General features: G+C 51.2%; 1 protein-coding gene across 2 annotated transcripts in view; it reads left to right on the plus strand.

Moving 5' to 3' along the window:
• ASB7 (ankyrin repeat and SOCS box containing 7) overlaps positions 1 to 16,293 on the plus strand; it is a 29,198-nt gene extending 12,905 nt beyond the window's left edge. For both annotated transcript variants that reach the window (XM_070400451.1, XM_070400452.1), the window contains 2 exons: positions 5,660 to 6,265; positions 15,905 to 16,293. In XM_070400451.1, coding sequence (XP_070256552.1) covers positions 5,660 to 6,265; positions 15,905 to 16,044 — 746 coding nt within the window. In that variant the 3' untranslated portion in view covers positions 16,045 to 16,293. The remainder of the gene's footprint in view (positions 1 to 5,659; positions 6,266 to 15,904) is intronic.
• The last annotated feature ends 9,270 nt before the right edge of the window (positions 16,294 to 25,563 follow it).

A 25,563-nucleotide genomic window follows, 5' to 3' on the forward strand; every position in this document is an offset into this window, starting at 1 on the left:
GAAAAAATATCCTCACTCCTCGGGTGAGGGTTATCAAAGAAGAAAAGAAATAGACCCACACTTGTCTGGTAGACTGATTTTTTTTTGAGAAACTGATTTTGACAAAAATCACTGGGGAAAAGCTAGACTTTTCAGCACATTTTGATGGAACAACTGGATACCTGTGTGGGAAGTAATGAACCTTGTTCTGACCTCGCACAGGACATAAAAAGCAACAGGCAATGGATCATTGCTCTAAACATAAGAGTTAACAACATAAAACTTCTAGAAGAAGACAGAAAACCTACGTGGCGTCGTGTTGGGCAAAGATTTCTTAACAAAAAGCGAAAACCGTAAGAGGAAAAACATACTTGACCTCATCAAAACTAAACATTTTTCTTCTTTAAACGACACTGTCTAGGAAATGAAATGGCCTGACAGACTAGGAGAAATATTTACAAACCGTATCTGACAAAGGGCTCGTATCCAGAGTGTATACACAACAGAGTTGTAAACTCGGTGAGAAAAACAACCCCATAGCAAGAATCAAATGGTTTCAACAGACACTTCACAACACACAGCACTTGCATAAGCTCAGCATCACCACGCCACCTGGGATGTGTAAATTAAGTTCCTATAAGTTACGACTTTACACTCTCTAGACTGGAAGAAACTAAAATTGCTACGATGCCAGGTATTAGTGAAAAACAACTTGAACACCTCTACAGGCTGGGGCAAAAGAAGGTTTACAGTTGTTCGTATGGAAAGTAATACATTAATAAATAATAATACAAGAATAAATTCTGGCCCGGCCGGCATGGTCCAGTGGTTTGAGCATGGACCTATGAGCCAGGAGGTCACGGTTCAATTCCCGGTCAGGGCACATGTCCGGGCTGCGGGCTCCACCCCCAGTAGGGAGCGTGCAGGAGGCTGCAGCCGATCCATGATTCTCTCTCCTCGTTGGTGTTTCTATCTCGCCCTCTCCCATCCTCTCTGAAATCAATAAAACAAAAATAAGTAAATAAAATAAAACAAAGATTGCTGGCTGGCCCAGGCTGCTCGGTGTGAGACAAAGTATAATGGAAGTCCCCGCCAAATTCTTCAAAAAATAAAAATAAAAAAGGAATAAACTCTGTTTCTCATACTCACTACTCCTGTAAATCTACATCCTCCCCACCCTGTATTGCTGGAGGGAATGTAATATTGTGGAGCCGCTAAAAACCAGTTTGGCAGTTTCTCACATGTACATATAACATACAGGCCAACAGTTCTAGGTATGTACCCAAGTGAGATGGAAACATACAGCCCCGTGTAGACTTGTACATGCATGTTCACAGGAGCCGTATTCATAATAGCCACAATACTGGAAATAGCCCACTGTGCACCTGCTGGTGAATAATCTATATATATAGAAGCCTAAGCGACCGTTACAGCGGAACGACTGGGACGACCGGTCGCTATGACACGCACTGGGCAGGCAGGCAAGTGGTTAGGAGCGAGCAGGCAGGCAGGCGAGCCGTTAGGAGTGAGCAGGCAGGCAGGCAGGCGAGTGGTTAGGAGCAAGCAGGCAGGCAGGCAGGCGAGTGGTTAGGAGCCAGCAAGCAGGCAGGCAAGCGGTTAGGAGCCAGCAAGCAGGCAGGCGAGCGGTTAGGAGCAAGCAGGCAGGCAGGCGAGCGGTTAGGAGCAAGCAGGCAGGCAGGCGAGCGGTTAGGAGCCAGCAAGCAGGCAAGCGAGTGGTTAGGAGCCAGCAAACAGGCAGGCGAACAGTTAGGAGCGAGCGGTCCCGGATTGGGAGAGGGCACAGGCCGGGCTGAGGGACCCCCCCTTCCCCCGCCCCTCCCCCACACATATTTCATGCACCGGGCCTCTAGTAGATAAATAATTGAAGATCCATATTGTAGAAAACTACTCAACGATGTAAAGGAATGAACATTTGGACACAACAAAAACACGGGTGAATTTCAGAAGCATCATGCTAAGTGAAATAAGTCAGACACCAACTCTCCGTAGCCTATGGTTTCATTTATATGAAATTCGAGGAAGGCCAGAACCTCAGTGGCTGCCTGGGGCCCAGAGTCTGGGCAGAGAATTAATTGACAGTAAAAAGGCAGGAAGGAACTTTTTGGGATGATGGGAATATTTGGATGATGGTAGTGGTTACAACATGACTGTATACAATTTGTCCAAGTTCATCGACTTGTACACTTAAGATTGGGAAGCTTTCTTGCGATCCTGGTGAAGTTGTTGGGGGGAAAAAAACACCATATTGATAGGGAATGTTTATCTGCTTTTATTTATATGAACTTCCAAATTTTTCATTAGATTTCAAGGTTTCTTGAGACCATGGGACAAAGTGAGCTCAACTTCCGTCAAAGTTGTCTTTGTACGTGCCTTGCACATTTCTTACTGAATTTATATCGAGGTGTTTTTCTCTCTTTATTTTTTTGATATGTTTTTATTGATTTCAGAGAGGAAGGGAGAGGGAGAGAGAGAGAGAAACATCATGGATCCGCTGCCTCCTGCACGCCCCCCTACTGGGGATGGAGCCCGAAACCCAGGCATGTGCCCTTGACTGGAATCGAACCCGAGACCCTTCAGTCCGCAGGCTGATGCTTTATCCACTGAGCCACACCATCTGGGACTCTAGGTGTTTTTATCGTTTCTGTTGCTATTACAAATGAGATCTCTTTCTTACTGCACTGGCTATCAGTAATCCTTAAACTCGATTTAGTTTGCATCTTCATCTGTCTAGATCTTCCTTTTGTTAATTCCTCAAGGACAGTAACTATGCAAAGTTCATGCATTGTTACTTAAAGCTCTATATTCTGTGCTGCTTTCCGCGTGTGCACAGCCAGTATATTTTTACGGTTTTTACTGAGGCTGAGCAGATCCTTGCTCTGTGTGTTAATCATGGTTTCTCCCAGCTCCGCGTTAACACCAAAACGTAAGTAAAACCTGGCGAGGACCCAGAGTGGAAAACCAAAGCCCCAAGTGCAGTCTCACATAACATGATTTTCATCTTACTGTTGAATCAGCAAGTCTAGGATGCGCGTCAGAGTGGACGAAAGGTGGGAGAAATGGAAGGTATTCGTAACGTCTCACTAACCGAGCAGGCGGCTGTTGCTTGGTCAGGTAGAGATTAGAAACGGCGCCTTGGCCACAGTGACGGTTTCATTTGGATAGAAGGGGTTCTTTTCTGCTTCACGCCTGTCTCCACTTCGCTGCTTTAGGTAAGGGAGGCGTGGGAAGCAGGATGGAGGGCTCAGCATCCTATATCAGTGGGCAGGTCATAGCTGACGTTCCTGGCATGACCAGCAGGTGGCAGCAAGACTCTTTGTTAAAAAAAAAAAAAAAAAAAAAACGCTCCCCTCATTTATTTTTAAGTCACATAATACAGAGTTGCTATCTATTTTTCTTTTAGCGAAGACCAGCATAGGCATGATACTCTATTACTGTTGTACACTGTTCATTTGTATTTAATGGTTTTAGAAATTTAACTGGTATACTTTACTTAATAAGAGTCTTAACTTTTTGCAGGTTCTGTGAGCAACTACTTCTTAACTGAAACTTTCATTCTCCGTAATATCGTTCTTTTCCATGGAGCTTTCTGCTCCCTAGAATTTCCCCAGAGACCCAGCTGTCACATTTCAGCAGGAAATAACATTTTGCTAGACAGTACACAAATGCCTGCTCCCACGACTTTGAAGGCTTTCTGTTTCGTTGTTTGAAAAAGCACTCGTGAATTTTTCTCTCTCGTGGCCAGACCAGACATTAAGGGTGACTTTTATGAGAATAAAGCCTTTGTGTGTGTTTTTTAAATCCTCACCCCCAGATATTTTTTCTATTGATTCCTAGAGGGAGGGAGAGGGAGGGAGAGAGAAGCATCGATGTGAGAGAGAAACATTGATTGGTTGCCTCCTGCACGTGCCCTTCCCGGGGCTGGAGGACCTGTACGTGCCCTTGACCGGAATTGAACCCGAGACCCTTCGGTCCTAGGGCCGGAGCTCTAACCACTGAGCAGCACCGGCCGGGCAAGGAGAAAGCCTTTGGATCCCAGGTAGTTAGGTCTGACCAGTGTATCTTCACAAGGAATTGCGGGCCTCCAGGAAGTGGCCTACGTTCTCCGGGGGACGGTGCCAGGAATGCCCGTGGGATGAGAGCTACAGAGAACTTCCCCTTTGGCTCAAGGAGCCGCTGGGCCAGGTGACAACGTTTGTGACTGCGGAGTGGCACAGCAGATACATCGCTGGCGTTTCTTTTTCTTTCTTTCTCTCTTCCACTCCGCCCGCAGAAATCATTCCATTCGGAGAGAGCTGTGGAACTGTCGTACAAAATAATATTTACACGGCGCTAAAGTTGCTTCCCGATTTTCACACGGCGCGCCAAAGTTCTCGTAAAACCAAGCGTTCAGAGTAGACGTTTATCTTACGAGAACCTGATTTGTCCAGATCGCTTAACATACATCTAACGTGCTTTGGAATTTTTACAGACCACAGGGAGGGAAAAAAAAAAACTTTATTTTTTTCCCCCCACTTAATACACCCTTAAAACAGCGCCGTCTGCCAGACCACAGCACATCCGTAATTTAGAGCCGCAGATGTTGCTACACATGCTTCTCTTTAAGACCAAGAAGCACAAGAGAAAATAAAACAGAAAGTTAAAGGCGAAGAGAAGCATGAAAACAATTCAGAGATGAGGGAGCTGGAGCAGCCAGAAGCAGTGGGTTCAGTTAGCAAACGGACATGGTGGTCTCAGTTCTATGTTTTTTGTATATATCTTTTTTTTAAAAAAAAAAAAATCTTTTTATTGATTTCAGAGAGAGAAATAGAAATGGACAGTGATGAGCCCTGGCCGGTTTGGCTCAGTGGTTAGAGCGTCAGCCTGTGGACTGAAGGGTTCCAGATTCAATTCCGATCCAGGGCACATAACCTTTGGTTGCAGGCTCTATCCCAGAGGCAACCAATCGATGTGTCTCAGTGGAAAAAATATTCTCGAGTGAGGATTAGCAAAAAATAATAATAATCATAAAATAAATAGATAGATAAAATCTTTAAAGAAAGAAATACCAATGATGAGAGAGAATCATGGATCGGCTGCCTCCTGCATGCCCCCTACTGGGATCAAGCCCTCAATCTGGACACGTGCCCTGACTCGGAATCGAACCGTGGCCTCCTGGTTCATAGGTCAGTGCTCAACCACTGAGCCACACCAGCTGGGCGTATATATATCTGTTAAAAACTTCTTTACCCAGGGTTGATCAGTTTCTACCAAACTTCATTTTTCATCAAAACTTGACTTCAGCGCAGCCGGTGCTGCTCAGTGTTTGAGCGTCAAGCCTGTGAACCAGGAGGTCACGGTTCGATTCCCCGTCAGGGCACATGCCCAGGTTGCGGGCTCCATCCCCACTAGGGGGCGTGCAGGAGGCAGGCGACCAGTTATTCTCTCTCATCATTGATGACTCTACCTCTCTCTCCCTCTCCCTTCCTCTCTGAAATCAGTAAAACCATATATTTTTTAAAAACCCTTGACTTCAGTTAAACCGAGGAAAGACGTGCTGCTTGACAATGTCTGATCCTTCTGCATCCCGTGTGAGAATTGGCGCCCGCGGGCTCTGCTGTGGGGAGGGCTCGTTGTTCTGTCCGGGCGCCTGCTGATGTGTCCGTTCTGGTTTCCACCGCAGCTGACCCCACGGTCAAGGACTTAATCGGCGGCTTCACGGCGCTGCACTACGCCGCCATGCACGGCCGGGCCCGCATCGCGCGCCTGATGCTGGAGTCCGAGTACCGGAGCGACATCATCAACGCCAAGAGCAACGACGGCTGGACTCCCCTGCACGTGGCCGCCCACTACGGCCGGGACTCGTTCGTCCGCCTCCTGCTGGAGTTCAAGGCCGAGGTGGACCCGCTCAGCGACAAGGGCACGACGCCGCTGCAGCTGGCCATCATCCGGGAGCGCTCGAGCTGCGTGAAGATCCTGCTGGACCACAGCGCCAACATCGACATCCAGAACGGCTTCCTGCTGCGCTACGCCGTCATCAAGAGCAACCACTCGTACTGCCGCATGTTCCTGCAGCGCGGGGCCGACACGAACCTGGGCCGCCTGGAGGACGGCCAGACGCCCCTGCACCTGTCCGCCCTCCGCGACGACGTGCTCTGCGCACGGATGTTGTACAGTTACGGGGCGGACACGAACACGAGGAACTACGAAGGGCAGACCCCGCTGGCGGTTTCGCTCAGCATTTCCGGCAGCGGGCGGCCGTGTTTGGATTTCTTGCAGGAAGTCACACGTACGTAACCCGGCGGTTCCTACTCTCGCGTTTGTAAAAGTGCGCCGCATCTTCCGAGGAATCGCAGGCGGTGGTGGTGTTGATCCTCACCCGAGGATGTTTTCCCATTGATTATTTTTGTTTAGGGAGAGTGGAAGAGAAGGGGAAAGACAGAAACATCAATCTGAGAGAGACACACATCGATGGGTTGCCTCCTGCACACGCCCCGACCAGGGCCCGGGCCGGGGAAGAGCCTGCCACCGAGGTACGTGCCCTTGACCGGAATCGAACCCGGAACCCTTTGGTCCGCAGGCCGACACTCTCTCCACTGAGCCACACCGGCCAGGGCTGTAAGGTGTTTCTCAACAAATAATAACAACCAGACATTCATGGTGCCTCTTAGCCCTGCTCGGTAAAGTCAGACCTCATTCGTCCGCAATAGAAAGCAAGCTCGATATCACAAGTAGCATAGAAACTCAGGTGAGCCCCGAGAAGCAATAGGAAACACAGGGGAGAGAAGCGAAGGAGAAGTGGACAGGACGGGAGGGCTCTTGTCATTAACGAAGATCTTTGCTAGAACAAGGCGGCTCCTACGGGTTGGAAGCGTCGTTTCTCGGGGCTGCCGTGGGCTTCAGGGGGAGGGACCAGGGCAAGTTGGGTCTTAGATTTCTGACCTGCGCAAGGCTCCTGGCTATTTTTGTTTATTTTTTTAATCTTGCTGATTTCAGAGAGGAAGGGAGAGGGAGAGAGAGAGAGAAACATCAATGATGAGCCCTGGCCGGTTTGGCTCAATGGATAGAGCGTCTGCCTGCAGACTGAAGGGTCCCAGGTTCGATTCCACTCAAGGGCACATGCCTGGTTGTGGGCTCAATCCCCAGTAGGGGGCGTGCAGGAGGCAGCGGATCCATGATTCTCTCTCATCATTGATGTTTCTATCCCTCTCTCTCCCTTCCTCTCTGAAATCAATAAAAATATATATATACATAGAAAAAGGGAAGAAAAAAAGAAACATCATTGATGAGAGAGAATCGCTGATCGGCCGCCTCCTGCACGCCCCCTACTGGGGATCGAGCCCACAACCCCGGCATGTGCCCCGACTGGGAATCAAACCATAACTTCCTGGTTCATAGGTCGACGTTCAGCCACGCCAGCTGGGCCGCACTTGTACTTTTTTATTTTTTTATTGCCAAGTCGCTGCTCACGTTGGCTCCATCGCAGAGTGAGCCCACGTGACATGGGGCCGCAGTGTCACCGGCTTAGGCCGCCCGCGAAAGCGGTGAAGGCTGGTAGGAAACTGGTGAGAAGGGATTTGCCGGAGGCGGGAAATTCGCTGCCGGCTTCCATGGTACCTGACCTGTCTCTCTGTGGGTGCTTTTTTTCGCTTTTCAACTAAAAGAAGCCTGGAAGTGGCTGGCCCAGCTTGCATAGCAGTGAGCGTGTCTGTTTCATCGGAATCTCGGGGTGTCTGTCTGTCATCGCTTAAGCTCCTGCACTGGCGGCGCTTGGGTGGCACGAGCGGGGCCGCCGGCAGGAAGGCATGCGCCCTGCAGACACGGCTCAGCCCCTTTCGTTAAGTACTTGGCCCCACGGTCCACAGCACAGACTGGAGCTGGGCCCCCGTGAGCTCCCGCCGCCGACTCTCCCACGTGTTGGCCGTGACCTCGGGCAGGCAACCTGGCTGCTCTGTGCCTGTGTCCGCATCTGAAAATGAGGGTACTGATGTCCTTCTATAGGCTCGCCGGGAGGGTTAAATGAGTTAATGTTTATAATGCACTGAAAACAGTGTCTGGTGCGTTTGCAGCGCTGGGCGGGTGAACGACAAGGGCTGGCTACCAGGAATCCCTCCCAGACTCATCTCGCCCAGCCGCCTCTCGTCGGGCCTGTAGACGTGTGTGGTCTGCACACGGAGACCCGGCCAGGGGCGTGGCCGGAGCTGCCCGGGTCCCAGCCCTCAGAATGATGCTGGAGGGCAAGAACGTGGAGTTGAAAAGACGTTCCCATAAGCCCCGGCCGGTTTGGCTGAGTGGGTAGAGCATCCCCCTACGGACTGAAGGGTCCCGGGTTCGATTCCGGTCAAGGGCACGCACCTCGGTTGCAGGCTTGACCCCTGGCCCTGGTCGGGTCGCATTCGGGAAGCAACCAATTGGCAGTGTGTCTCTCACATCAATGTTTCTCTCTCTCCTCCCCCCACTTTTCACTCTCTAAAAATCAATGGGAAAATATCCTCCAATGAGGATTAAATAAATAAGGTTCGCATGGACCTTTAAAATTCGGGGCAGATAGAAAAATCAACAGGGATGTTTCTTGGACTTGGAGTTCTCCCTTGCTCGGGAATGGAGCGTGCCCCGAGCTGGTCCGGGGTGCGTGTGGGCTGGCTGAGAACCATGGATCGGCTGCCTCCTGCATGCCCCCCTACTAGGGATGGAGCCCGCATCCCAGGCATGTGCCCTTGACCGGGAATGGAACCGCGACCTCCTGGTTCCTAGATTGACGCTCAACCACTGAGCCACACCAGCCGGGCCAGGATGTCACATTTACCCATCTGATGTCTCCCTTGGTTTTAACGTGGCAATCATAGTCCTTTTCAATTGCCTGTCTGATCCTTCCAACATCTGTGTCATATCGAAGTCTGGTCTGATGCTCGCTTCGCCTCATCCGACTGTGTTTTTTCTTGCCTTTTAGCACGTCTTGTCATTTTTGATTGAAGCCAGACATGCGGTATTAGGTAATAGGCACTGAGGTAACGAGGCCGTTAATGTCAGGTTTCACGTTAGCCTGGCCTGGGGCGGGTCTGTGTGTCATGGTGGCGGCAGCCAGAGGGGCCGGGGGCTTCAGGCGCCTCGGTGGCCTGGGTCTGGGCTCCCCTCACTCCTCAGCGGGGTCTGCGCCCCACAGCTCTCTCTCAGCTGTAATCCACTCTTTTTTTAAAAATACATGGATTTTTTAAATTGATTTCAGAGAGGAAGGAAGAGGGGAGAGAGAGAGAGAGAAACATCAATGATGAGAATCATGGATTGGCTGCCTCCTGCACGCCCCCTACTGGGGATGGAGCCCGCATCCCAGGCATGTGTCCTGACCCGGAATCGAACCAGCTACCTCTCGGTTCCTGGAATGATGCTCAACCAGCTGAGCCACACTGGCCAGGGCTTGATTTGTGTGTTTTTAGGATGAAATGGCTCATAGCTGTAAGATGAAATAGATGGGAATGGAGCCGGGTAAGCTGTTTTGCTAGAGACTTCATCTGTCAAGCACTTAAGCTTTCTAGAACAGTGGTCCTCGAGGTCCAGAAGCTTGGCAACTGCTGTTCTAGAACATCAGTCACAGGTGTTTACACGTGCTTCCTGTTTTGTAAGCACTGCACGACCTGAAATACGTTTCTGTTCAAATGTCAGTCGCTGCAGAAGTTAAACTTGGGGGTGGGGGAGATCAGATTTTTAAAAAGTAGAAATAGCCCTAGCTGGTTTGGTTCAGTGGATAGAGCATCGGCCTGCATACTGGAGGGTCCCGGGTTCGATTCCACTCAAGGGCACACACACAAAAAAAGTAGGAATACAAATCATGACTCCTTTTTTTTTTTTTTTTAATATTAAGAAAATGAAATTTAGGCCGAGGCTCATCTCAGCTGAGTCCAGTCCCGATGGGTGTGCGGGCAGATGATCACGTAAAACATCGCTTCCAAGGCCCGGACCTTACTCCTGTGCTCCTTTCAAATGATTATTCATTTGTTTATTTGGTTTTGTTTTTCTTTATTAATTTTCCAATGATCCTCTAATCAGTTTCTTTGAATTTGCTTGCAGGATGACTTGTCAAAACAGGGTTACCTAGTGTAACTCTTCCGAGCAATGATTTGCGTAGCTCATTTTAACTGAGGTTATTTTTGATTATTTACTTTTTTTTTTTTCTTGTTGGGGATTTTGCCAGACATCTACAGTTCTGCCTCGGTGACTAAAATCACTTTTAGAAATAAACAAATAAGCAGTGTTAAGTCAAATCACACCCCATTTTAAGGTTCTCTGGTGTGAAAGTAGTACCTTATCCTGGGCTGTTTTCATCGTATTTGTATTACTTTCTATTTTTAATGTAAGCGTCTAGAGATTTCTTGTCGTTTGCCAGGAAGCAGCGTATGGTTTTGGTTGGCTGAGTGCAAATGGAAAATACCCGTCAGCCCTGGTCGGTTTGGCTCAGTGGTTAGAGTGCCGGCCTGTGGACCGAAGGGTCCCGGTTGGATTCTGGTCAAGGGCCTGTACCTCGGTGGCAGGCTCGATCCCCGGCCCCAGTCTGGGCGCATATGGGAGGCAACCAATCAGTGTGTCTCTCTCACATCGATTTCTCTCTCTCTCTCTCTCTCTCTCTCTCTCTCTCTCTCTTCCCCCCCTTCTCTCCCCTCTCCTTCCTCCCATCCACTCTCCCCCCAAAAAAAATCAATGGAAAAATATCCTGGGTTGAGGATTAAAAAAACAAAACGCAAATATAGCCCAAAGCCATGTCCCTGTGGGAAAGAATGTCACCCGTGGACGAATGTCGTCGGGGCTGAGGGGGTGCCCTGGGAGTCTCGCCGCGCCGAGGGCTGAACCAGAGCCGCCTCCTAGTTGACAGCGCCATGGCTCTCTGTCCAGGCAGCCAGGCACCACCTTGGTTTTACAGCGTTGAGTCTCGTCTCACCCGTCCCGGACCCAGTCCCCGGGAAGGGAATTCGAAGGCGAGAGCAGGAGGGACGCAGTGGGGTTGGGGGCGGATGTTAAAGTGGGACCCTGAGCTGAAGCAAAGACACAAGGACACAGGTACTGGGAGGCCGTTCCAGATGTCGGCGGGGATGCAGAGGCGCCTGAAGGACCAGTCAGATTGTACTAAGCCACCCAGAGGGGCGGAGTCTTTCTCTTTGTTTATTTCTGGCTTTTTTTTTTTTTTTTTTGGTTGGTTGGTTGTTTGTTTGTTTTCTACACCCTCCTCTCCATCTCCGTCTCTCCCCGCCTCTTCCCCAAAGAAAAAAAAAACCCTATTTTGCTCTTATTTCGCCCCTTTGGGTGACGTTACGTGCAAATGTTTGGCCCTCTCTGTCCACTTCCACGCATATTTTGTCCAGATAAGTAACTTGAGGTCTATCTTGAATCCGGGAATGGCAGCGCCAAAAGGAGGGCCGGGGGGAGATTTAATTTTCCAAACGACGCGGCCGCCCCGGTTTTGTAATTCATGCCAGACCAGGCCCTTCAAAAGCCGACTCCCTACTTCGCACCAGCACCAGCCCCATTACCGCTAATGACGGGCTTCCCGGCAGCCCCTTTGAACTGTTGCGTAATCGCATTGTCGTTCACCAGCACGGCTACCTTGGAGTGTGACGCATCCCCAGAGCGTTATAATAATTCCCTCCATTATGCTCTGCTGTGTGCTGTCCCCCGGGGACAGTCCGGCCTTTGCTGTTACAGCCCCACGCTGTTATGTAACAGGGTAGGGATCCTTTTCTAAGACACCTCGTAAAAGCGTGTGTGCACGTGTGCGTGCGTGTGTGCGTGTGTGTGTGTGTGTGTGTGTGTGTGTGTGGAGTTTCTCCTTCCGCCCCTTTTCTCCTCCTCAGCTCTCTCTTCCTCTGCCGCTGCCTGCTCCTCGCCCCTTTCATCTTTGGGGCAGTGCATCTGGGAGTGCATAGTAGGTGCTCCCTAAATACTTTCAAGAAAATAAGCCCTTGGCCGGCTGGTGTGGCTCAATGGTTGAGCCTTGACCTAGGAACCAGGAGATCACGGTGTGATTCCCGGTCAGGGCACATGCCCGGGTAGCGGGCTCCACCCCTGCTAGGGGGCGTGCAGGAGGCAACCGGTCCATGATTCTCTCTCTCATCATTGATGTTTCCCTCTCCCTTCCTCTCTGAAATCAATAAAAAAAAAACCTTTTTTTAAATAAGTCTTTTTTTTTTCAATCATAATTTTCTATTCCCAAATTTATATTCGGGCGGGGGCAGGGGGCAGCTCCTTAATCTTAGCAATAACAATAATTACAATGGGTAGCCCTTATTACTATTTATTATTTCGCCTGCTTGTCGCTCAGCACTAGTACCAGGCGAGATGAGTCAGCGTCTGTGCCTGCGTGGATGGGGCAGTGGGATAACTATACGCCTCCCTTCATCGCTTCACAGCTTTTTATTTGTGTGAATCCTCACCCGAGGATATTTTTCCATTGTTTTTTTTTTTTAGGGAAAGTGGAAGGGAGGGGGAGAGGCAGAGAGAAACATCCATGTGAGAGAGACACATCGATGGGCTGCCTCCTGCATGCACCCCGACCAGGGCCCCGGGCCGGGGATCGAGCCCGCAGCCGAGGTACGTGCCCTTGACCAGAATCGAACCCGCGACTCTTCGGTCCACGGGCTGACGCGCTATCCACTGGGCCAAACCGGCCAGGGCTGCACCTCTTTGTTTACAGGGAGCGTTCTCACCTCACTCCCTGACTCAAGCCGTGCGGTGATTTCCGGAATCTGCTTTCCATCCGTCGGCCCGGGACCGGCTCCCGGCAACGGGGTTACCGGTCGCTCCCACCTTTACGGTCCGCACTGTCCTCTGAGCACCGGGCGGACAGGGCCTTCCGGCTCCTCCTCTCCTGTGCGGGAGAAGCAAACATGATTTTTTTACGAGTCTCTAAATAGGACTGTTGGCGAGTCTGTGTACTTAAAGGCGTGGGTAGCTCTTCCTGTGTGCCCGGTGCTATTCTGGGCCCTTGACCCGGGTGAACTCGTGTCAGGCCTGTCAGGCCTGTGGTGCAGGTGGTGGTGTCCTCAGTGTCCAGGTGAGGACGAGGGGGGACTGACCTGAGGCCCGGGGAGTCTGGCTGGAGACCTGATGCTTGGGGCACGATGGGGGGTGTGCCCCTGTCATGAATGGTCCTTCTGCAGGCAAGGGGTCCCACAGGGTCAGGAAGGCTTTAAAAACTCACATTCCGCCCCTGGCCAGCAGTTGAGCGACGTCCCTGCACCAAACGGTTGCTGGTTTGATTCCCAGTCGGGGTGATCAGCTTGATCCCCCAGTAGGGGGCGTGCAGGGGGCAGCCGGTCGCTGCTGTGCTCTCACATCAATGTTTCTCTCTCTCTCTCTCTCTCTCTCCCTCTCTCTCCTTTCCTCTCTAAAAAGTCAATGAAAATGTACTTCTTTTAAAAGTCACATCCCCCCAAATATTAAACGGTCGCCACAGCACACTGCTTATGGGAGAAGAACAATCAGGAGCAAACGGAGTAGAACTCTCCCATAGCTACGCACAGAAAGGTGGTTTTCCCCTCGGGAAGGCCCGTGCGGAGCTGACATCCGAGGGTGGCGGTGCTTCCGTAGCTGTGTCCCTTGATTGAAAGTCGCCAGCTTGCCCGGCCGGCGTGGCTCAGTGGTGAAGCATTGATCTATGAACCAGGAGGTCACGGTTCGATTCCCGGCAGGGCACGTGCCCGGGTTGTGGGCTCGATCCCCAGGAGGGGGCGTGCAGGAGGCAGCCGATCCATGATTCTCTCTCATCATGGATGTTTCTCTCTCTCTCTCTCTCCCCTCTCCCTTCCTCTCTGAAGTGTGTGTGTATGTGTGTGTGTGTGTGTGTAGATTCCTGTGCTGGTGTACACGTGCGGGTCAAGTGTCGTAAGCACTTATTGAAAAGTGGCAGCGATTGCTTATCCTCTTGCTAACGGCAGCCCGTGCATGGCGATGCCGAGTCACCCAGCACCGCTCAGGAAACGATTTGCTCTTGACATGGGTGTGTCTTGCCATGAGCTGGCCGGTTTCTACGTTAGGGACCCGCCTACGGAGCACTCGTTCACTCATTCACTCATTCACTCATTCACTCTGCCGGCGTTTGTGGAGGGTTGTGTCACGCGCGGGGCTGACGCGGGCAGCCAGAGCGGTCCTGCCCTCGTGGGGCATGGGGTGTAGGTCGTTCACAACCTTGTTATGGGCCAGTGGAGCTCTGAGCGCGTCTGCTGGGAACCTCACTCCTCGCCCCTGAGGATGGGAGGCAGGGAAGGCGGAAGTTTGCTGGGAGACACGTGGGGGCGGGGGGGAGGGGGTGTCTGTGTGTCTGTGTGTCTCGTAGCCACGCAGATCCAGTGCAAACCTCTGTAGATGCTCCTGCTCCTAATTTATAAATCTTTCTAGGGAATCTGTAACTTCTGTGATTTGTTTTTTTAAGTATGTTTTTATTGGTTTCAGAGAGGGGAAAGGAGAGGGAGAGGGAGAGAGAGAGAAACAGCAATGATGAGAGAGAATCATGGATCGGCTGCCTCTTGCACGCCCCACATTGGGGATCGAGCCCGCAACCCGGGCACATGCCCTGACCAGGAATCAAACCGTGACCTCCTGGTTCATAGGTCTATCGATGATCGACCACTGGTCCACGCCAGCCGGGCTGCAGTGATTCTTTTAGAAGCCCTTACACGTATGCATTCAGTAACTCTTGGAAAACACGTGTTTCCGTGGGCCTTCCGGAACAGAGGTCTGAATTTTAAGGAGCCTTTTGTCCTCACAAAGAATTAATTTCCAACAGTGGTGATCCCTAGACAGACGAGTACCATTCAAGCACAGGTTCAAGTGCTAAGCAGCGCGATGGTCCTCCCCGTGTGGCCCCCCATGGTCCTCCCCGTGTGGCCCGGGCCGCTAGGCTTCCCCGAGACCCTCTCAGGGCACCTGAGGTCAGAGTCATGCTCATCCTCACCCCGAGGCGGGCGCTGCCTCGCTCACATTCCTTCTCCCCTGCGTGTGAGGGGACCTTTCCAGAGACCAGATGACGTGACTGCGTCCCGGCGGGTGGGAGGCGGCAGCGTCGCTGAGGATCCAGCCAGGCGCTCCCGAGTGCTGATAAGACCTGAACGCGTGCCATTCTCCTCGCTCCATTCTGCTCCTTTCACAGCCGTGCGGTTTCTGTTCGCACGTCATGGGGTTTCTTGCCGTTGCTTCTGAGCGAATGAAGAAGTCTTTCTAAACGTTGTCTCTCAGCTTCAGACAGGGATGTTAATCGCTCGATACAGCCCTACCCTAAACACAGGCGTTCTTTGGGGGGCGTGAGCATCTGGGAACGGAGGAAGCGGCTTTGGGACGGAGAAGTTTGGGAACCGCTGAACCAGGGCTTCCGGCTGGACCTGGAGCATGTTACCTAATCCCTCAGACAGTTGGAGTCTGTGAAATGGGCTGGTGATCAAAGTCCTCCCCTCGTAAAAGGATGAAAGGAGTTCCTGTGTGTCGGGGGTTTGTAAGAACCCATGGCTCAGCGTAAGCACTCTACGTGTGCGAGCTCTCATCAGCGTTACCACTGACTATGAAAGCAGGCGAAGAGAACATAGTTCCAATACGAAAGATGTTTATCTAGACTATAAAAAGCCCTGGCTGGTGTGGCTCAGTGGATAGAGCGCCGGCCTGCGGACTGAAGGGTCCCAAGTTCGATTCCAGTCAAGGGCACATGCCCGGGTTGCGGGCTCGATCCCCGGTAGGGGGCGTGCAGGAGGCAGCCGATCCATGATTCTCTCTCATTGATGTTTCTCTCACTCTCCCTCGCTCTTCTTTTCTGAAATCAATAAAAATATCTGTTTAAAAAATAAAATGAAAACATATTTTTTAAAAAAAAACACCCAGTGATTTTCAGAACCTAAAAAGGCCGCCTTAAATATTCTGCTTTGTAAACGTGTTTTCTTCTTCTCTGTCTTTCTAGGGCAGCCCCGAAACTTGCAGGACCTGTGCCGAATTAAAATCCGACAGTGTATAGGCCTTCAGAACCTAAAGCTACTTGACGACCTCCCCATTGCCAAGGTCATAAAAGACTACTTAAAACACAAATTCGACGGCATCTGACAGACACGGGCCCCCCGGGCCGCGGGGCCGGGCGCTCTGTCCCAGATACCCCTAAGGCCGTTCGCCTTGCACAAAGTATATCCTATGCAATTTCTGATCCGCCGAGAAGTCAGAAAGCAGGTGTACACTTTTAGATGTTTATTCTTTCTGTTTTTTTTTTTTTATTTTTTCGTTCGTTTGTTCAGTTGGTTTTCGTTGTACGGGAGGGGTTGTTGGTTTTTTATATATATATATCTATCTATAAACACACCACGTGCTTGACGGTCTTAATTTGGTTTCTTGGTCCAGGTTTGAGAGGTCCAAGCTTTCTCTCCGATGCCACACTCACAAAAGCTTGTGGGGTGGTGGTTCTCTCTCACCCCCCCCCACCCCCCCGCCACCCCCAAACGTCGTGAGCAGGCTTGGAGCGGAGAATCCGCCCTTTGCCAATGTTATGGGTTCATGGGCTTGTGCATGTTACCAACCAGCAGAGCACATGTTAACGTTGGGAGTCCTCGTCCCACCCAGGACGGGGTTCTGGGTTCTACTGGGAAATGCCCCCCCCCTCCAAAAAAAAAAATTTTGTAAGTACTCCTGTCCCCTCGTTTGTTTTTTTTAATGAATACAGATCAGCTGTTTGAAACGGTTCCTTTCCTAGTTCCTGTCGCTTTCGGTGGTTTGCGGGGGGGTGGGGGGAACCTAACCCCAGTACCTCTCTCTTCCCGGTCAGCGTGCTCTTTTAACTTATTTTTTTTTAACCATCGCAGGACGCTACCCGGAGACACGGGGCCTCCGCGAGTCTCTGTGGGAATAGTGCTTTAAAAAAAAAAAAACTAACGGGAGAGAAAATCACTTTCTAAAGCCACTGTCTTCTGTTTTTCTAAAGCGCCTCCGGTGCAATACAGTACTTTCTCGGGTGTCTTTTGGCCCTTGTCTCGCTTGATGTTCCCCATGCCACGGCCGCCGGCTTTGCCGTGCCCGTGAGCGCAGGCACTGCCACTTTCGTGTGAATTTCGGGGCCGGAGTCCCCGGGTCGCACTTTCCATTCAGGGCTTCGCCCTTTCCCCCAACGTGGATGGAGCCGAAAATTTCACCTCCGGGTGGGAGAACATTTTTCCCTAAAAATAGCCCCAAACGCCATTAAACCCTGTGGCTCTCGTGGTGGAATCGTTCGAGGTGGTTCCGTGGCGTTTTTTTGTGTTGTGTTGGGTGTTTTTTTTTTTCCTCCCCAGTTAAGCCAGACCTCGAAAGGGTGACATTTCTAATCGGCAGGCGTTGGTGAATCTGGAGAACCTCCTAAGGTCCCGATGAGCCCTTACCCGCGGGGACCTTATTTCCTGGGTTGATAGGGCTGGCAGCGTGAAAACGCAGAAGCTTCCAGAAGCCGCAGGGATCTGGGATGAGGCCCTTGGAAGTGGGTGCTGCGCCTGACGGGTCATTTCGTTTCCAAAAAGCCTTTTCCAACTTCCCAGGATGGTTCCTGGCGCTTTGGGCAACGCCCAGTAACGCATCCTAACGCGTTTCTCATCAGAGGTTGGGGCGGGGAGGGGCTGGTCTCGTCCGAGTCTCTGCTTCCACGTCCCCAAGTGGGGAGCCGTTTCCACAGCGAATTGGGGGCCTCCTGTGGCTTGTCCTTCGGGAAAAGGGTGCCTCGGGGGTCGCCGATGGGGGAGCCGTGAGCATGCGGCCGGTTTTGTCACCACCCCAGGCCTGTAACTGCAGCCAGGTGGCCCAAAAGGGGTGGTCTGTCCCTTTCCCCGTAAAAACCGCTCCGAAAAGTTCACTTCCCTCGGGACATCGGGAGCCGAGCCGCCTGGTGGTTCTTTAACACCGAGGCCAGAGCCAAGCAGGCATCGGGGACGTGGCACAGCCAGAAATGAACGGAACCTTATTTCTCCCTGTAAAATCCAGGCCCCAGAAGGCGAGGACGGGGGAGGCCGGGCAGGCCCCTGTCCGCCTACATGGGTGTTAATTCAATCAGTTGAGTCTAAAATGATTCTGTTTCCCCAACCAGCCCAAGGTTTCCCCAAAGCAAGCCACTGAGTCCCCGTCAGGGGGTCCCAGGTAGAAAGACCGAGGCGAGTTCTTCGTGCCGTGTTGCTGCTTCAACTTCAGAAAAAAAAATTATGCGAGCTCCTTGCGCAATTGAAATTTCTATTTAATGAAGACGTGTCTAAGCCCCACTATTTATTGTTTGAGGTTTGATTTCTCCGGACATTTAAAAAGAATGTTTTATGTGGGGGTTTTTTTGGGGGTAACAGGCTCCCAATCACATCAGCATATTTCACAGTAACTAAAACTGTCTGGGGGTCAGGAATCCGTGGGATGGAGGGGTGAATGTGCAGGTCCGAATTTGAATCGGATTGTTCTAGAAGCATCCTGGGGTCCCATGGTGAGGAGAGAGAAACGCGTCATTTCAGAAAGGAAAAAAAAAAAAAAAAAATCAACAGATCGCTTTTCCCAGAATCTTGACTGAGATGTTCAGAATAGCGTCAAATTTGTCAGCGATCCTTCACGTTTCTTTTGAAATTTATGATTGCAGCCTCCGCATAAACCTTTATAGAAAACCTATCTGGCGAGTACACCAAAGAAACCAGCTCCTGAAAGATTATGATCAGCCATGAACTGCCAACCTCATCTGTTTTTGAAACCGAGTTTCCCCCCTCCCCCACCCCCCCATGTAAATATTTGTGTTCATAAATGTACAGCAGAGCGAGAGTGGTTTTTTTGTTTTGTTTTTTATTTTAGATTATTTAATGCCCATCTTTCTAAACTATTGATGACAGAAATAATCCGAGCTTGTGCGTCGGGACGACGTCACCGTTTTGTTCTTTGAGTCATGTTGTCAGTCACGCTCGGGGCGTGTTTCCTCGAGAGAATCCAGTGTCCTGTGGCCGTGGCCAGGGTCCACGTGACACACGGGGGAGCGAGCGCCGTGTGTTAGGCTAAGCGACGGGAACGCCTGTGACCCCGGGGGATTCTAACCGCCCTGCCCAAGTGCTCAGCAGCCCAGGATATGACCGGGATGAGGCCCTCTGCCCCCAAATTGAGCTTTCATGTAACTCCTAGTGTGTTCTCTCATACTGTATTTTGTTCTTCCTTTGTAATGTAAGTTTGTTTTGCTTTGGGTCAGTTTGAATTAAAAAAAAAAACAAAAAACTTCAATCTGGTTTTAACACTTCCTGGAATTGTGTGTTATTTCTAGTCGGCCTTAACGGTTTAATATTTCCCCACTCTTTCGTGAAAGGAAACAAAAATCTAACTTTCCTTCATCAGTATTTTTTCTTTAAATGTTTTTAATTGATTTCAGAGAGGGAGAGAGAGAGAGAGAGAAACATCAGTGAATGAGAGAGAATCATGGATTGGCTGCCTCCTGCGCGCCCCCTACTGGGGATGGGGCCTGCCACCCAGGCATGTGCCCTTGACAGGAATCGAACCAGGGACCCGTCAGTCTGTAGGCCAACGCTCTATCCACTGAGCCAAATCAGCTAGGACTTATGTTTATCTTTTTAAGATTTTTTAATTGGCCCAGCCAGTGTGGCTCAGTGGTTGAGTGTCTACCTATGAACCAGGAGATCACAGTTCAATTCCCGGTCAGGGCACATGCCCGGGTTGCGGGCTCCATCCCCAGTGTGGGGCGTGCAAGAGGCGGCCGATCCATGATTCTCATCGCTGATGTTTCTCTCTCTCTCTCCCTCTCTCCTTTCCTCTCTGAAATCAATAAAAAATATTTTTTAAAAAGAAAGATTTTTTAATTGATGTTTAGGGAGAGAGAAACAGCGAGGTGAAAGTGAAACATCAGTCAGCTGCCTCCTGCACACCCCCTACCAGGGATTGATCCCAAAACCCCGGGCATGTGCCCTGACCGGGAATCGAACCAGCAGCCCTTCCGCCCACTGAGCCACACCGGCTAGGGACCAGATCATTGGAAATGGTGTCAGAATGTGATACAGAAAATAGAGCCATTTTAGATCCGATGAGGCGGTTCTGACCACCACCATCGCCGCCCTTTTTTATTTTATTTTTTTATTGCATTCTGCAAATACCAGCCAAACACGCCTATCGCATTCTTCAATGTGTTGCTCCAAACCCAAGCCTTTTGAGGGCCGGGCTCCCCTCTGCCTCATGTCTGCCACACTTTGGGGACAGATGTTGGACCCCAGCCTTTCTAAGCCCAGAACAGTGATGCAGCGAGAACAACGAATCTGAGATAGTTTCTCAGGCTGCAGGAGACAAAAGTAAAAAACAAAACAAAAAACACTTGTGTTTCACGCTTCCTCTGGGTAACATCAGCCTGGCTCACTCAGGAGAGCCCTGGGGCTGACGTGAGTGATGGCGTGCGGAGGACAAGGGAGGACGGGAGTTAGCACTTGACGGAGCCGTTGGATGCTTTGCAACTGCAATCTGCAGGCTCGTCCAGGGCTTGGCCCGCGCGGAGGCCGGGAACGGGCCATCTGAAACCCGGCCTCCTGAGCCGTGGGGGAGCTCAGCTGTGAGAAATCGCTGTGTTGCTTGGAACCCCGGAGGTGGTTGCTTTCCAACATGATGTAAGTGGGGTGCTGTTTTTGCAGCTGAAAGGCGGTTTGCAAAAAAGGGCTGAGTCGCTCTTGATAAAACAGATTATCTCCTTCATTTAAAAAAAAACACAAAGAAGACATTTCCGCATCTCACAGAGTTGGGCTCCTGAGACGAAAGGAAATGCATTTGTATCCTCTGCCTGTATTTATTTTTTTATCTTTTTTTTTTTTCCCCAGAGAGGAAGGGAGAGAGAGAGAGAGAGAAACATCAAGGATGAGAGAGAATCATGGATCGGCTGCCTCCTGCACGCCCCACACTGGGAATCGAACCCGCAACCCTGGTGTGTGCCCTGACGGGGAATGGAACCCGGGACCTTCTGTCCACAATGCAGATATTGATGGTGAGAGTTTAGAGTACCTTTAAGTACCAAGAAAGATTTTAAATAGCCACTGCCAGGTATTGCTACGTCGGCCGGAGCTCATGTGGACTCAAGATAACAAAGGTGATTCATTTGTCTTTAGCATTATTCTGTCGTGACAAGGTTTCTTGCGTCTTAGATCATCGAAAGGAAGGGCCAGTCCTAGCCAGTGTGTCTCAATGGATAGAACTTCAGCCCAAGGACTGAAGGGTCCCGGGTTCAATTCCGGTCAAGGACACGTATACCTCCGTTGCAGGCTCCTCCCGGGCCCGGGCCCTGGTCGCGTCTCGTGCAAGAGGCAACCCATCGATGTGTTTCTCTCACATCGATGTTTCTCTCTGTGTCTCCCTCTGTCTTCCACTCTCCCTAAATATCAATGGGAAAATATCCTTGGGTGAGAATTAACCAAAAAAAAACAATGCAGAGGGTTCCTGCTCATGGGACGCTCACCTGCTGGGATGATCCCCACAGTGGGCCCTGCAGGGGCCCCAGCACGTCTGCGACGCACAGCCCCCAGCAGGTTGCCTCATCCTCGAGCCAGGCTGGCTCCCAAGGTAGGTACCTGCCCCCTCGCTGCCGCCTCCCCTGGGCCGCGCTCTGCGTGGAGATAAAAGGGCTGGAATACGGGCTCCGAGGAACATGGAAACCCTCTATTAGACTCGGATCCCCGCCATGCCTTTGAGAAGCCCGTAGAAGCACTTACTCACAAAGGCTGTGTAATTAAGGGGCTGGCTGGCTTCATGGAAATGCTTGATGTTTAGGAAATTATTAGGGAGTTGGGGGGCGGGCAGGACCTGACCTGAGATTAACTGATAGCATTCCCTCTCCATTGAATGATTTTTTTTAATTAAAAAGTGCCGGCATGGTTGAGCATCGACCTAGGAGCCAGGAGGTCACGGTTGGATTCCTGGTCAGGGCACATGCCTGGGTTGCGGGATTGATCCCCAGTAGTGGGCGTGCAGGAGGCAGCTGATCCATGATTCTCTCTCATCATTGATGTTTCTCTCCCTTCCTCTCTGAAATTTAAAAAAAAAAAAATTTAAAAAGAAAAAAAATAGACTGACTCTCAGAAGCCATGTGTAAACGGCCCCCTAAGCCAGTGACCGCGAACCTTTTGAGCTCAGCGTGTCAGCATTTTGAAAAACCCTAACTTAACTCTGGTGCCGTGTCACATATAGAAATTTTTTGACATTTGCAACCATAGTAAAACAAAGACTTATATTTTTGATACTCATTTTATACATTTAAATGCCATTTAACCAAAAAAATGAGTTTGCGTGTCACCTCTGACGCGGGTGTCATAGGTTCGCCATCACGGCCCTAAGCTCCGTGAACCAAGAATGCAACGCTCCCGGCCACATAACCAGCTGACTCCCCGTCCGGGCTTATGTCTCCAATTATCTTTTGCAACGACAGCGACGTACTTTCAGTTGGGCCGGGACAAAACCGGTGGCCTGTGTCCTGCTGTTACCGTCCTTCGGCCTCATTCAACAGCTCGTCCATCATATGTCTGTCGAACTTAACGTGACTGGCCTGGCCTGCGCGGAGGTGGGGGAGAGAACCATGCTCGCTGCTCCGGCTCACATGTGCCGAGGCGCTGCCCGGGGACACCGACGGCCCGTGCGCATCCTGGCGATGGGAAGAGGCACCAGCAACATCGGCCCAGGCGCTGGCGGCAGGTCGGGCCGGGTGGCACCCAGGGAACCAGCACCAACGAGTCTTCTCCCAGCCCCTGGATACAGCCTGGGCTTCTTGGGGGTAAGCACGCGTTACCCGCTTCAAGGAAAACAATAAACCAGCCGGGACATGGGTGTAGCTTTGCATCAAGGGCTGTGGCTGGTCTGGGACTCACTCTGAGAGTCAGCAGCATAGAGTCAGCTCTGCTTGGGATCTGCTGAAAGCAAGAGAGAGGAAGGGAGAGGGGGAGAGAGAGAAACATCAATGAGAGAGAGCCATCCATCGGCTGCCTCCTGCACGCCCCCCTCCTGAGGACCGAGCCTGCAAGCTGGGCATGTGCCCTGAAGTGGGAATCGAACCGGTGACCTACCGGTGCAGTTTTGAAACAGTTTGGGGGGGGGGGGGATTTGTTGTTGTTAATCTTCACATGATATTTGTTTTTCATTGGTTTTTAGAGAGAGTGGAAGGCAGGGATGGAGGGGGAGGGAGAGAGAAATGGAGAGAGAGATCAATTGGTTGCTTCTCACAACACCCCAGCCGGGGCTGGGGATCGAACCTGCAACCCAGGTACGTGCCCTTGACCGGGAATAGGGCCTCAACCCTTTGGTGCACGGGCCCATGCTCTAACCAGCGAGCATCACCGGCCGGGACAGAGCCGGTTTGATTTAGGTATAACTATTACACCAACAACTGCACATACAGGATGTGTATAATTTGATGGGCTTGATCGTTCCCATTGGAGAGTGGGAAAACAGATAAAGAAGAGGGAATGCCCAAAACTTTCTCTCCCTCTCCTTGCCTCTGTGAAATAAAAAATATATATGTATTTTTCAATGTCTGTCTCTATGCAAGGCCACAATCCGGGCCTGTGCCCTGACCTGGGAATCGAACCATGACCTCTTGGTTCCTGGGTCTACGTCCAACCACTGAGCAACACCGGCCGGGCTGTGGAAATGCCTTTGTGACACAAATGGTGTCAAGGAGCAGTGGAGGGCGGTCATGTTCAGTTCCACAGACCTGTTGTGTACCCCGGTGTGGGGCGTGCAGGAGGCGGCCGGTCCATGATTCTCTGTCATCATTGATGTTTCTCTCTCTCTCTCTCTCCCTCTCCCTTCCTCTCTGCAATCAATAAAAAATATATTTAAAAATACATTTTTTAAAAAAGCTACAGGGAAGACGGGAGGGAAAAGAACAGGGCCCTGGGACAACAGGAGAGGGGGCCCTGCTGGGCTTGTTGGTTAATAACCCCCACCCCCACCCCTTCCCTAGGAGCCCTTATTACGGAGGCTTGTGATTCGAGGTGGTTTATGAAAAGCCTGGGGTCCCTGCTCCGGGGTCTGCCCTGCGCTGGCCCAGGGTTTGGCCCCCGTAAAACCCTCTTTGTCCGAGTGCAGCGGCCGTGAGAAATGAGCTTAAGCCTCCGCAATCACTTCTCCCAATTACTCGGGGCGGCCTGGCGACCAAAGTTAATACCAGGGAGGAATTTGAAAGCAGCCTCGTTTTCCTTGTCTAATGAAATTAAAAACTTGAAAGGTGATTCACACGTTGGTTTCTGTCCCCCTCCCTCCCCCCTCCTACCCCCCACCCCCCATTAATCAGTTGCAAATTATAGGGTCTTTCAGGATGGGCCATGTGGTCCCCTGCTCGGCCCCTGGGGTCAGGGAGCCCACCCCTGCACGCTCTCCAACCCCATCCCACCCACCCTTCTGTGTGTGTGTGTGTGTGTGTGTGTGTGTGCGTGTCCATGCTGGGGTTAGAGCCAGCGCTGCCCGGAGCGTAGGGGGAGCATGCTTGCTACTGTTTTAATCCTTCCAGAAAAAAAAATCTCTACGGGATGCCTTCGATTCCAGGAGCTTCTATCTATTCCCAACAGGCAGGAGGTCTGTCTAGGAACAGAGAGAGAGACAGACAGACAGACACATGTCCTTTCTACTTCTCTTTGTCGTAAACCGGTGACAAATTCACCAGGATTGAGAGTTCACGGGGTCGCCATCTCTATTTTATTATTTTTTAATATATTTTATTGATTTTTTACAGAGAGGAAGGGAGAGGGAGAGAGAGCTAGAAACATCGATGAGAGAGAAACATCGATCAGCTGCCTCCTGCACACTCCCTACTGGGGATGTGCCCGCAACCCAGGTACATGCCCTTGACCAGAATCGAACCTAGGACCCTTCAGTCTGCAGGCCGACGCTCTATCCATTGAGCCAAACTGGTTAGGGCGTCTGTTTTATTATTTTTTAAAATATATGTTGATTGATTTCAGGGAGGTAGCGAGAGAGAGAGAGAGAGAGAGAGAGAGAGACATCGATGATGAGAGAGAATCATGGATCGGCTGCCTCCTGCACGCCTCCTACTGGGGATGGAGCCCGCCACCCGGGCATGTGCCCTGACCGGGAATTGAACTGTGGCCTCCTGGTTCCTAGGCTGATGCTAACCACTGAGCAACACCGGCCGGGCTCTGCTATAACTATTTTAATAGGACGCTTAATCGGCATCTAATCTAGGGCTACCCATGGCCTTTGGTGAGTCTCTTCGGTTCCTTTTGGTCTAGAGCAGTAACCCTACCTCATTTATTTCTTCTTCGATTTCTTCTTCATCGAATGAGGTAGATGGAAGAGTCCAGAAGCCTTGCCGTGGAGAACGGCCCTTCCTCGGGATACGCGTGACCGTTTGTTTATTCCTGGTGTCACTTGGCCCGATCGCCTGCCTCCGGTACTTCCTGGAAGCTGGGGGTCAGCCCGGCGGCGGCGGCCAGGCCAGGCCGGGCTGGGACTCGGGGTGAACGTTCCGGTAAGTGGCTCGCGTCGAGGATGCTGTGGACTCGAGGTTTCATCTGGGGCAGCCATCGAAAGCAGACAGTTCCCACGCCTCGCGGAGAGACGACCCATCTACCCAAGCATTAAACAGGCCAGAGTTGTCGCTAC

The sequence above is a fragment of the Myotis yumanensis genome, unplaced genomic scaffold (assembly GCF_028538775.1).
Source record: "Myotis yumanensis isolate MYYU_CA2020_CCGP unplaced genomic scaffold, mMyoYum1.0.hap1 SCAF_20, whole genome shotgun sequence".
Classification (NCBI taxonomy): domain Eukaryota; kingdom Metazoa; phylum Chordata; class Mammalia; order Chiroptera; family Vespertilionidae; genus Myotis; species Myotis yumanensis.